General features: G+C 49.8%; 1 protein-coding gene across 2 annotated transcripts in view; it reads right to left on the minus strand.

Annotated features, from left to right (window-relative positions):
- TTLL11 (tubulin tyrosine ligase like 11) overlaps nucleotides 1-13,533 on the minus strand; it is a 256,312-nt gene that overhangs the window by 154,318 nt on the left and 88,461 nt on the right. Inside the window, exon 4 of one of the 2 annotated variants that reach the window (XM_043469454.1) lies at nucleotides 5,484-6,059. The exons of the other annotated variant lie outside the window; for it this stretch is intronic. Coding sequence (XP_043325389.1) covers nucleotides 5,484-6,059 — 576 coding nt within the window. The remainder of the gene's footprint in view (nucleotides 1-5,483; nucleotides 6,060-13,533) is intronic. 2 annotated transcript variants of the gene reach the window in all.

Consider the following 13,533-nt stretch of genomic DNA (forward strand, 5'->3'; position numbering starts at 1 on the left):
CCTCTCCTCAACTCACTGAGATCACAGGACTCTGTTTAGGTGCCCCCTCACCCCCGCCCATGTCTTGGAGAGTGCCTCCAGACAGAAAGCTGAGGCAACCGTAGGCGCATCTCAGCTTTTGTTCCCCTCTTTCCTTGGGGATTACGATGCCGAGCTGTCTGTTGTACAAAATCTGAAAACACTTCTTTCATCTATTTTGTCTGGTATTCTAGTTGTTTTCAAAAGAAGGTTAAGTCCAGTCTTTGTTACTCTATCACGACCAGAAGCCAAAGACTCAGGAGGTGATGTATGAACAGGGACTGAGTGAAGTGAGCAAATAAGTCATTTGAAGAGCTGAAGACGAGCGTCCCAGGCAGAAGGAACAGCAAGAACACAGGCCACTTCTGACGAACAGCAAGGAGTGAGAGAGAGGGAGACAGGAGATGAGGTCAGACAGCATGGCAAGGGATAGATCATGTAGCATCTTGCAAGCCATGGTAAGGAGCCAGGATTTTAAGTGCAATAAGAAAGCCATCAGAGACTTTACACAGGGAAGTAATTTGATCTGACATGTTTTAGAAGAATCACTTTAGCTACAGTGAGAAAAATAGGCTACAAGCAGCAAGGGTGGGGAAACGAACATCAATTAGGAGGCAATTGCAGTGATACAAGTACAAGATGATGGCTGTCTGGACTGGGATGGAAGCAGCGGTGTTGGTTAGAAGTGGTCACACTGGGATTTCCCTGGTGGTCCGGTGGTTAAGACGCCGCACTTTCAACGCAGGAGGTGCAGACAAGCTGCCTGGTCTGTGCTCTCCCATAATCCTGCACATTTCCCCCCATGGTGCTCACGACTCCCACATGGCAGTCTTCCCCACTACACTGCGTGCCTCTTAGGGGCAGGACTGCAACCTCGCCCACACCACACGCCCACAGCTAGCTCAGGGCTTGTGTCAGTGGGTGACCAGCATATGTGTCTTAAAGAAGGAAAAAAAAAAAGCTTACATGTCAAAAGTGGTCGAGGAAGGCTTTATGGAGAAGGTGGGATTCGAGCACTACCCTGCCGGCACTAGATTTTACAAGAGAGGGAGAAGAGGAGAGAGCGTGGGAGAAGAGACCAAGCCAGGAGAGAAAGAAAGGGTGGAATGGGGGAAACACAGAGGATGTCCAAGAGACAGGAGTCACCTGTGTTTGGCAGACTCACATGGATCGGGGAGGAACAGGGAAGCGAGGCTGGGGCCAGGCTGGGAGGCAACGGGGGTCAGGACCTGTTTCTCAAACCGTGCTCCTTGGAACACCAGTATTCCATTAAGTTGGAAATGTGACTTGCTTCCTGGTTTCTCCCTAAGTTCAAGGCACTTCTTCGTAGACCAGTTTGAGAACAACTGTCATGACCGATAGCAAACAATATGACATTATTTATTAAGTGATTGCCACCTGCTGGGTACTCTTCAACACAGCTTTCTCTCACGCAGTCTCACACTAGCTCTGTGAGGCAGGGACCAATATTCTATTTGCAGATAAGGAAACTGAGGCAGAGAAAGGGGAACTTGCCAAGCTCTCCAGCTGGAGTTGCTGGAAGCAGGAGCTGGGCTTAGTGCAAACCCAGGGCGCCCGAGAACAAAACCCAAGTCCATGTGCGAGCACTGAGCTGCTCCTTCCCCTCCTTCCTGTGAGGTGTCTGGGGCTGGTGGTGGGGGAGATCAGAAGAGCAAAGAAGGGACAGAAGAAGCACCTTAGCACTTAGGGAAGGTGCCTCCTCCGGACACTGAAGGAAGAGGATCACAGCCAAGAAAAGAAGTGGACCCAGTGCGAGAGGAAGACAGAAACCCAGCTGTGGAACTGGGATAGAAAAGTTCACGAAAGCTGAGCTGGAAAGCTCTCCTCGGTGAGTGCATTTCTGCCACATGAATCGTCTACACCCAGACGGGCCTGACTCTCTAAGCCGGGGTCACAGAGCTGCCCTCCAGAAGACTGACGGGGGAAATGTTGCTGGGGGCTGTCTGGGCAATGACAGGGGACAGACCCGAATGACAGGGCAGCCACGTTCCTAGGCAACAGATTACAGGAAACCTGCCCACAGCCCAGCCATGCCAGCCCCTGCTCCAGGCCATCACAATTCCCCAAGTAGTTATTGCGGCTGTGATTGGAAAGGGGTCACGGTCACATGTTTAAGATAAATGTAATTTCGCTGGCTTAGAGTGTATGTTCTGGAATGCTGCAGTCTGGGCCAGGCCTGGCTACAAGCGAAAGGGGCATCCATGACAAAGAAAAAATGCATTATATATGCACAAAACGTTATAGTTTGCAAAGCCCTTTATCACCTTGATCTCATGTGAGTTAGATGACAGCCCTGTGATGTAGGTGAGGAAATGGAGGCACAGAAAAGTCAAGCAACTTATATAATGTCATACAGCCAGTCAATGTCAGAACCATGTGTTGTCCCTAAATCTTTGGGTTCCAAGTTAGTTCAGGTGTTTGAGACCTAAACTTACAAGTGATAAACTTAACAAGTGATAAGGATAAAGAAAGCAAGAGAGGACTCCCAGGAGAAAAAGATACTGTTTTCTCAGTCACTGTGAATCTGAAATGTACATTAAAACAGATTTCAAGTATCTAATGCTTTGTGGGCTTCCCTGGTGGCTTAGTCGGTAACGAATCCACATGCAATTCAGGAGACGTGGGTTGGATCCCTGGATCGGGAAGATCCCCTGGAGAAGGAAATGGCAACCCACCCCAGTATTCTTGCCTGGAGAACCCCATGGACAGAGAAGCCTGATGGGCTACAGTCCCTGGGGTTGCAAGAGTTGGACATGACTTAGCAACTAAACCATCACCATCAAAGCATTTCACCCTCATTACTTCACACTGCTCCCAAGATGGCAGGTAAGGAGGTGAGTGTAGGTGATTCAGAGAGAAAGAAACAGAGGCTCCAGGTGGTGAGGAAACATGCCCATGGGGCCCCCAGGGGGAAGAGGATGAACTCCTCCTGGAGGGTTGCTTCCAGCCCTGTGCTCCTCGCCCGACCCCCGGCCTGGCAGCACTCAGCGTGGTCGAGCAGTGGAAAACGCTTACAGGCCTGCGGCTCCATGTGCCAGCTGCACTCTGTCCAAACCAGCGGCTCCCTCTCTGTCTACCCTCCAGCTGGGGCCCTGGTTCCACCCCGTGGCCGCCCCATGCTGCTGGTCCACAGCAAGACAGGCAGAAAAACCACGGCCCTGGCCCTCCACCCTCACTGTGCCAGGGCTCTGCGGCTTGGCCACGTACGAGGGCCCACATGACGCTCCCGGAATAGCTGTCACTGTTGAACAGATGTGACCACGCAGTCCCCTGGGATGACCCCTGGATGCCTCCACGTTGCAACTCTCTGCTTCACCCCAACCTTCCAGTGGCTCAAGCCAGGACTTGTTTTCTCTCGTCCTGCCTCTAAGCTGTGCCCACTTCCCCTTTCTAATGCCCTAAGCCTGATGGCTGAGCTGGACATCCTGCCTGGGGTCCAAGTGCCTAAGGACAGATTTCGGATGACAATTACCTCCACCACCACCACCACCCCCCCGCCCTCCACCAAAACTGACCACTGCCTGAATGCCTCTCTCCAAAGGCTTCCACCAGCCTTCCCAGAAATCCTGCTGACTGGTTCCCACTATCAGGGTAGCCTCTCTGGATCTGGGGCTGTACCCTGGGACCAGCCTCCTCTCCTGCTGCCAAACCAGCATCCTCTGTTGTCAGAGATGCCGCCTCGCTGCCTCCCCCTCCCCCTTCCTGTTCCACGCTACCCTCGTCTCTCCTGCCGCAGCCTTTAAAGGACTAGAAACAACTCAAACGTTCAATGATAGAAGAACCGATAAACAAAGTGTGCGTATTTACAATGGGATGTACAGCCGTGCAAATGAAATGGAAACAACGACCTACCTCCACACAGAGTCAGAAAGAAAATTGCAGAAGACTATGTACGTGATCGCAGTGTTTTTATGATGCTCAGAAACAAGCAAAACGATATGCTCCTTAGGGATATATTCGCATATAATAAAAGGTTTTTTTTAAAGGAAGGAAATGGTAACAAGAACATTCGGGATGATGGTTACCTTGGGGTGAGGAATGGGATCAGGGAGCAGCACTATAATTGGAGACCTTGGGTTGGGAGGTAGGTTGGAGATGATGGTTTCGTGCTTCTGTTTCGTAGCTTACACACATGTTCTACGTATTCTTTCTTATATACTAACTGCTTCAAGATTAGATCGAGTGGGTCCCAGAGGTGGTATTTTGTATCATCTGATCCCTAGCCTGATTTATCTGCAGGAAACTGTGTGCCCATCAAGCACCTGGACTCCGGGTCTCCCCCCACCACCTTCATGGCCAAATGACCTGGAAGGATGCACCACCCCCGTGTCCATCTCCTCCCTGCCCAGTGGCTGATTCAGTGATCCACACATCACCCTGTCCCTTACTGAATGGCGGTGCCCAAGGGGGTCTTCTCTGGCCTCTGCTCACCCTGCAGTGTCTCAGCCCTGTGACTATCTGAACGCTGATGCTCCCAATCTCTCTCCCGCCCAGCCCTCTCTCTCCTGTACTCCAGGATCAGATGCCCAACGTCCACCTAACCTCCCCACTTGGGTGTCACACAGGCCCTTCAAAGCCATGTTCAAGTCCAACTCCTGACCCCTGCCCACAAGCCTGGCCCCTTCCCGGTGGCTTCTCTCCATCCACCCAAGCACCTAAGCCAGCCGGGAGTCAGTCTGTCTCCACCTCTTCCCGCCAGTCTCTCCACTCTCCCCCAGGAGGCTTTGTCTCCCCAGCCCCCTCCAGTCTCGCCTGCTCCATCTAACTCTTACTCCAGGCCCTACTTCTGGGAAGTCTTCCCAGACCACCCTTGTTCCCACTCAGAAAATGTTAGATGGCCCCACAATCTCACAGCACCTGGTATGTTTCCTCTATTCCAGCACTTGTGACACTTTATACTAATCGATTTTTTTCTTTTTTCTGGCCATTCTACACAGCATGTTGGATCCTAGTTCCCCTACGAGGTCGCAAACCCAGGCCCGGTGCACCGGAAGCGTGGAGTCCTGACCACTGGACCACCAGGGAAGTCCCTACACGAATTGCTTGAGTACAGATTCTCTGCATCAGCCAGCAGGGACCTGACTTCCGGTCTCATTAGTACCTCAAACAGTGCCTGGCCCCTGCTAAGCAGGTGGTGAAAACTGCAGGAAGAAAGAATGAATGGGAGGCACTGCGGCTTTCCATAATGCTCGTTTGACTCTTACAAGCATCCTTTAAGGGAGGTTTAGTCTTAGTCTCATTTTACAGGTGAGAAAATGGAAGTAACTTGCCCCAAGTTACACAACAGGAAGTTGGACCCTGCTTCACACCAAAGCCCATGCGGGCAACCATCCCTCCACCCCTCTGACCACCCTGCCCCCATCCCTCACCCCACAGGAGACCAGGGAGCCCCCCAAGGGCCCGGTCAAGGCCAAGAACTCCAGTTGGGAACTGGCGCTGGTTACCTGGAAGCAGGTGGGGCCTGGCCTCCCTGCGGGGATGTCCGACTGGTAGAACACTTTGAGTTCTGGGGTCAGGGCAATGACGGTCTTGATCACCAAGGAGATGATATCGGACCAGACTTTCTTGATGTCAACCCCCTTGGAGGACAACCTATAGAGAATGCTAGAAAAAGTCCTTTTGCTGCCTGTGCTAGTACTGTCCGAATGGATGAAGTTCCCACTGTGGATGTTCAGGGAGTAGTTGGTCAAATGCATGAAGATGTGGTGCAGGTTTTTGGGGCTGGGCTCCTGGTATGGCTCCGTACAAAACCGAGAGAGTCCGTCTTTGGCTATGTAGATCTCTAAGGGCTCTAGAGACTTTAGTAGGACGTACAGACGGATATCAAACTTGAGTTTGTCGATGAGCAGGGGCTTGCAGATGTACTCCTGGACCACCGCCGGCCTGCTCTGGAGCGTCGCCGACAGGCGGATGTCACTGGGGTCTTTGATGAGGTAGATCCCGTCTCCCTGACAACCACTGTCAGGCTTCACAATAAAAGTGGGCTTCCAGGAGGGGTCCCCATCTTTCACCATCCGAACCTGGGGGAGAAAAAGGATGGTTAGCGCCATGCTCCTGTCCTCTCTGGTCCCCGAGACACAGCAGGACTTTGGCAAATGGTGAATGAGGGACAGAATGACCCCACCTACGTAAGGACTCACCCAGCACCTGCCAGCGAGGTAACACTGTGCCAGGAACTGAGACAGTGACCCCCAAATTGCCCCGATCTTGCCCTCCACAGTGCAGCCAATTTGCAATCAGGAGACCGGGGTTCCCACCCCAGGTCTTGGCCGGTTATTAGCTATCACCCTGAGCAAGTCCTGATGGCTCAGTTGGTAAAGAATCCACCTGCAGTGCAGGGGACCTGTGTTCGATCCCTGGGTTGGGAGGATTTGCTGGAGAAGGGATAGGCTACCCACTCCAGTATTCTCGGGCTTCCCTAGTGGCTCAGCTGGTAAAGAACCCACCTGCAATGCGGGGGACCTGGGTTCGATCCCTGGGTTGGGAAGACCCCCTGGAGAAGGGAAAGGCTACCCACTCCGGTATTCTGACCTGGAGAATGCCATGGACTGTATAGTCCATGGGGTCGCAAAGAGTCAGACATGACTGAGTGACTTTCACTTCACTTCACTATGTGTGGGGACTATTTGAGGCACTTTACAGAACATATGATTGTTCCCTTTTCGTAATATAGGAAACAGGGAGTGCAGGCCTGGAAGTCAGAATGTCTGGGCTCATATCCCCGCCCTGCTGCTTCCTGTGTGACCCCGGGCAAGTTATGTCAATTATCTGTGTCTTCTCCATCTGTAAAATAGGAGCAAGACTGTTCTGAGGATTAAATGAGATAATACATGCAAGGGTGAGGCCCACTGAAGCTGACACATGAAAGGCAGCCATAAAGCCTAGGTGTTGCTGGTTGGTGTTTTTTTTTTTTTTTTTTAAACTTTATAAGAAACTCCAAAGTCTGTATTTAAAGTGATTATAGCATTGCTGTTTTTTAAAAAATGAAGTAACTTTCTGGCAGACTGAGGGGCAGAACCGGGATTGGAACCTAGATCAAGGGCTCTGAGGTGTGTGCACCGTTCTCTGTACTTCCACGCCTCAGTCTCCTCGTTTTAAAAATGGGGATATAAAAACCTTCCTCCCCGGATCACTGTAAAGAGGAAATAAACTGCAATGTGCACAGGGCGGAACACGCCGCTACAGAGAGCTCACGCGCAGAAACTGTTCGTTTCAGCTTCTGTGTCTCTCATTAGGTTCATCTGGTAGACTCACTCAGTCCTTTGATCTGTTGAGATCTTTTGAAAGTAGATCCTGTCATCTAAAGATCTGCTCTCCTCCCAGCTCCAGGTCAGCAGGACACCCACATAATTACCCGGGGCACTTGACCGGCACAGACGGTTTCCCCCAGACACTTGTCTGATCCTTGAGAGGTTTTCATCAGGAGAGGGGAACTGGAGGAAATTTAAAGGTGGATCTGGTTTTTCGTTGTTGTTGTTTTTAAATTTTCAATGTGTTGTTTTTTTTTTTTTAATGTGGACCATCTTTAGTCTTTATTGAAATTGTCACACTATTGCCTCTGGGTTTTTATTTGTTTGTGGCTTTGCTGGGTCTTCGTTGCTGCATGGGCTTTTCTCGAGTTGCGGCGATCAGGGCTGTTCTTTGTTGAAGTCTGTGGGCTTCTCACTGTGGTGGCCTCTCTTGCTGCGGAGCACTGGTTCGAGGGCATGAAGGCTTCAGGAGTTGCAGCGTGTGGGTTCTGCAGTTGTGGCACATGGGCTTAGTTCTCTGAGGTACGTGGGATCTTCCAGATCAGGGACTGAACCCATGTCTTCTGCATTGGCAGGCAGATGCGTTCCCACTGAGCCACCAGGTAAGTCCCCTGCCTCTATTTGATCCTTCGGGTTTTTTAGCTGCAAGGCATGTGGGATCTGCACTCCCTGGTCAGGAATCAAACCCGTCTCCCCTGCACTGGAGGTGAAGTGTTAACACTGGACTGCCAGAGTAGCCCCTTACTGGTGAATTTGAAAGAGGGAGCCACTCTCTCTGCAGCTTCTGGCTTGAAAGAGCTCGAGAGCGAGCTTTCCTTCCTTGCTGAACCTTGACTCGGAGCTGAGCCGGCGAGCCCGACATCAGACTCGCCTGGCCGCACACCTTTGCTGCGTAAGCCCAACCCAGGACATCTGTGCTCTGGGCTTTACTTATCTCTCTGACCAGCCTATATTTCTAAGTGAAGCTTTTGCCAATTCCTTGGGCACTATCAGTTACTCCGGGCTTGTAAAAGATCGTTAACAATGGAGGAAACACTTAAAGCCTTAATAATGGTCCACATCCATTGTTTCCCCTCGTCAGCAGGATCCGAGAATGGAACTTCACGGGAGATCAATGCCGGCCTCCCAGGGCCCTCCACCGAGCCTCCCTTGCAACAGTGACCTTGACGCTTAGGTAGTTATTTAATATTCATCTGAAGCGTTCATACGTTTGGCCCTTTACAGTAAATATAAGCGTACTGGAGAAACGGCAGTTATGGATCAAGAAGTGAAAAATGTCAGGTTTGCACTGATGGGTAATTTTTCCCTCTGGAAAGCTTTTGCTGTGCTGAAGATACTAACAGTTCAATATATTATTGGCCACAATATTTTCTCCTTTGAATTCACTGTATATGCCTTAAATAAATTAAACTACATGGTCAATAGTCTCTGTCATTCACTGCATTACTGAATATTTCTTCTGTTCTGCCAGAGCAGTACCATACGAATCAAGATTATTAATACCAACAGGATCATGGAACCTTTAGAACTGGAAGGATCCTGGGAGATCAATGGCACCCAATCCTCTCATAATTCAAACAGAGCAGTGGCAGCTCAGAGAGGTGACATGAGTGGCCTTGGGTCCCCTAACTGGCTATGGGGATGGTTAGGATGAGAACTGGGGCGTCCCAGGTGGCGCTACTGCTAAAGAACACCCCAGCCAATGTAGAAGAACTGAGAGATGCGGGTTCTGTTCCTGGTTCGGAAAGATCCCCTGGAGTAGGAAATGGCAACCCACTCCAGTATTCTTGCCTGGAGAATCCCATGGGCAGAGGAGCCTGGCGGGATACAGTCCACGGGGTCGCACAGAGCCGGATACTACTGAAGCCACTTAGCACACACCCAGGATGAGAACGGAAGCCTTCTGACCTCACGGCAAGTCCCCTGTGCCATCTTTACCTCTGACAAGATGAAAAAGGCCTCTTTTCCCCTGAATGCTCTTGGAAAGATTCTCTTAATATGGCAGACAGAATCTGAGCTCTGGCCACAAACTGAAGAGTTTAGCCTCTGAGCTTGGCCTTCTTGGAACTGTCATCATAGATCCTGAGTTTGCCAGGCCTGCCTCAGTTCCAGATCTTCTGTCTGGGCTCCTGGCTTGCTCCAATATAGGCACCATTTATGGGAAAGCTTCATAGCTGTTCTGAGTGTCATTCCCCAAGCCACCAGACCCCTTCAGTAACTTCTATTTTAAAACGAGAAAAAAATTCTAGAAGTCACATTCACTTTCCTCAGAGGTTTTACTCAAAGGTGACCTCTTCCCCACAGTTATTAAAGTTATTAAAAGAATGAACGCATTGGTTCTTAGCAAGAAGTCATGGACCAGAATCTAAAGATAGTCTACATAACTAGGCCCCAGGCCCAGAAATTCAGATCTGGGATGAGACCTGGGCATATATGTACTTGAGAAAAAGCATGACGGGTAATTCTGGTGTTCACTCGTTTGAGAATCACTGGGCTAACGTGAATTAAATAAAAATGCAATCTGGACCCTACATACTGAATGAAGTTTTACACATTAATGCTAGCCAGAATATGAGAAAAACTTGCACTTGGGCTACAGCTGATGGTATCACCAGTTTCACCCAAACATGCCCTTGCATGTGAAATTCATTATCTTGTAACTGTATGCACAGGGTGCTGAGAGAGGTGTGCAGAGGATGAAGTTGCCAGATTGCCAGGCACTCGTTGGCACTATTGAAAATTTTTATGTCTTTTACTGCCCCCTAGTGGATATTTAAGAAATGTGACCAGGAAAGACTCGCCCCCCGGCCCCCCCATTCAAAATTTGACTCTTCTTAGTCATTTGGCCACCTGGTGCAAAGAACTAACTCATTAGAAAAGACCCTGATGCTGGGAAAGATTAAGGGCAGGAGAAGGGGACAACAGAGGATGAGATGGTTGGATGGTATCACCGACTCAATGGACATGAGTTTAAGTAAACTCTGGGAGGTGGTGATGGACAGGGAAGACTGGCGTGCTGCAGTCCATGGGATCAGAAAGAATCAGACACAACTTAGCTACTGAATAACAACAACAAAAGCACTCTACAAGATGCTAAGGGTCGCTCCCTGGGTCGAGAAGATCCCCTGGCGAAGGAAATGGCAACCAGTATTCTTGCCTGGAAAATCCCATGGACAGAGGAGCCTGGCGGGTTACAGTCTACAGGATCACAGAGTCAGATATGACTGGAGCAACTTAGGGCCCATGCACACAGTCTTAAAGAAGCACCACCACAAAAATTTCCCTCTGCGCTACTGTCAAGGTCAGCTCATACTTTGAATGAATGAAATCTCTAGAACGCCACGGTTAGCCAAGGTTGTACTCAGTTCTCACGCTGTCTGTCCCTTAAAAACACTTCAAGTGTTCTCCTTAATACACAGATTGTTAAAAAATTCTCCCTCAGTTAAAATTCTGTCTATATGAAACTTTTAGAATTATGGGAAACATAAGTATGAAGTACAGGAGATACATACCAGGTAAAATCAGTGACTTTTATATTCTTCAAGGTGGTTTTTTGTTGCTGTTGTTCTTTTCCAAATTTACCATTTAAAAAAAAATACCAGTAGCAGCAAGTGTCTCTGAATATATTTTCATAAGGAATAGCTCTTGGCAAACAGATGTTTGTACGCCCATGTTCATAGCAGCTTTATTATCACTAGCCAAAATGTGGGAGAAACCTGAGTGCCCATCAACAGATGAATGGATAAACAAAATGTGGTATGTACATACAATCGAGTATTACTCAGCTACAAACAGGAAGGAAATTCTGACATTCACTACAATGAAACTTGAAGACATTATGCCAAGTGAAATACTCCATCACACTAAAGGAGAAAACACTATATGGTTCCACTCATAAGAGGTACCTGTATGCTATGCATGATAAAGGGCTTCAGTCGTGTCCAACCCTTTATGACCCCATGTAGCCCACCAGGCTCCTCTGTCTATGGGATTCTCCAGGCAAGGATACTGGAGTGGGTTGCCATGCCCTCTTCCAGGGGATCTTCCCGACTCAGGGATGGAACCCAAGTCTCTTATGTCTCCTGCGGGCAACCGGGTTCTTTACCACTAGTGCCACCTGCATCAGGTATCGGGAGCAATCAAATTCAGACAGAAAGTTGAAAGGTGGTTACCAAAGACTGGGAAGGGGGAGGAATGCGAAGTGACTGTGTGATGTATACAGAGTTTCAGTTTGGGATCACAAAAAGTTCTGTAGATAGATGATGGTTATAGCTATTCAATAATCTGAATATACTTAACACCATTGAACTGCACACTTTAAACTGGCTAAGACAGTAAATTTTATGTTATGTATGTTTTACCACTTTGAGTTAAAATTTTTCTTTAAAAAAAAAATAGTTTTTGGTAAGTTAGAAAGAGCACCTAAGTGAAAAACAGAAAATCTGGATTCCAGTCTCAGTTTAGTTAGGAAACATCTGACTGTGTGACCATAAGAAAGTCACCTGACCTCCTAGACTTTGTTGTACTCATCTATACAATAAAGAGGGTCACGCTGAGGTCCCTGGCTCCTGCCAGCTAACAGGTTCTGAACAATGATTTATCTTGACATCACCCAGCAGAAGGCTGTGCTACAAACACACGAGTGATGTGAATCAGAGGAGCAGGGCTGATGCGGGGCTGCGGTGATCAGCGCACCAGGATGATCTACGGGAGCAGGAGCACCCCAGGATGGGAGACTTGTGATGCACTCGAGGGAGTTGGCTGGGCAGCGGGGGGGACGCAAGCTAAACTATTTCGAGAAATTCAGCCATGGGAATACCAAGCCACAAAACATTATTAGCAGTGAGGGGGCAGGTAAGGGGGCAACTGCTGAAGAAATACTGTGTCTGCGATAGCGGGGACGTCAAAGCCAGTGAGAGCGGTCCTCTGTCACTCGGGTGGATTTGCATACAATCTTAGCAACCGAGACCCCTGGTGTTGCGGGCACAAGGAGCAGCTTGGCAGCAAAAAACAAGCCTCCGGTAGACAAGCAGATGTTATACAGTACATGCCGGGCGGGAGCAGGGAGCAGCCCCTTCCAGTCTTAGCCAATCCATCCTCACGTGGCCAGGGGCAGGGGTGGGGGGGAGGGGGGAAGGAGGGGTGCAAATTCCTCCTCCCAGTGTACCATGTACCAGGCAATTTCTGAGTCAGGGGAGAAGGCGGCGGTCTGCAGCTAGGTTACTGAGGGCCAGGCAGGAAGGGGCATGGTGGAAGGTAGCCAGGTGAGGCCCGGGGGAAGAACAGGTAGAGTGCTGTAGCAGTGGGGTTTTGAGAAGGCAGGAGAGAGCAGGATTCATTCCGGTGGCTGGAGAACAACCAGCGGGTGGAGTTAGCACACACCTACGGGGACTTACTATGGTCAGGTACTGTTCTAAGTACTTTACCTGTATCATCTCATTTAACCCTCAACAACTCTTATTTTACAGATATGTAAACAGAGGCCCAGAGAGGTTAAGTAACTTGGCAAAGGTCACACAGCCAATTAGACGTGGAACTGGGATCTAAATGCAGTCAGGCTCCTGGGCCCATTTCTAGAATGCAGCGTGGGATGTGTGTGAAGAAGGGCAATGGGAGACGACCAAGCCCGGGGAGGAGGCGGGGCCTGACCGGGGAGGGTCTTGAATATCATTTGAGGGGAGTTTGGACAATGTCCTGAAGTGATGATGGCGAGCCACTCAAGGCTTTTGAGAACCTAATTACACAACTGAATTCTGCGGGTTCTGTGGGGAAAAGCCCTCTGGTTGGACGAGGGGACAGACATGGAGGGGGGTGGGAACAGAGAGGATGAGCCTGAACCGATGCCAGCAGTGGAGTTAGGAGGAAGGGGAGAGGTCTGGGGTCATCAGGCCCCCTGATGATGTGGAAGCCTCCACGATGGATGAGGTTACACAGGGCAAGTATGGAGGGGAGAGATGCCCCTGGGAACAGAAGGCTGGAACAGGCAGAAAAGACCCCAAACACCTTGTGTTTCTACCTGATCTGTAGCAACCAGTGGGTTTTAAACTGCTGGGTGACCTGGCACCCACATCACTCTGGCATCTGAGGGGGAATGCTTTGATGCAGACAAGATTAGATGCAGGAACATATGGGGCTATCCAAGGCCCAAGGGGCTGAGCTGGGCAGTAGTGATGGGATCGGGATGCAGAAATGGGACAGAGGTGGATTCGGGAGCAGCTGGTGGCTGGATGGAGGTGAAGGGGCA

The sequence above is a fragment of the Cervus canadensis genome, chromosome 5, assembly GCF_019320065.1.
Source record: "Cervus canadensis isolate Bull #8, Minnesota chromosome 5, ASM1932006v1, whole genome shotgun sequence".
Classification (NCBI taxonomy): Eukaryota; Metazoa; Chordata; class Mammalia; order Artiodactyla; family Cervidae; genus Cervus; species Cervus canadensis.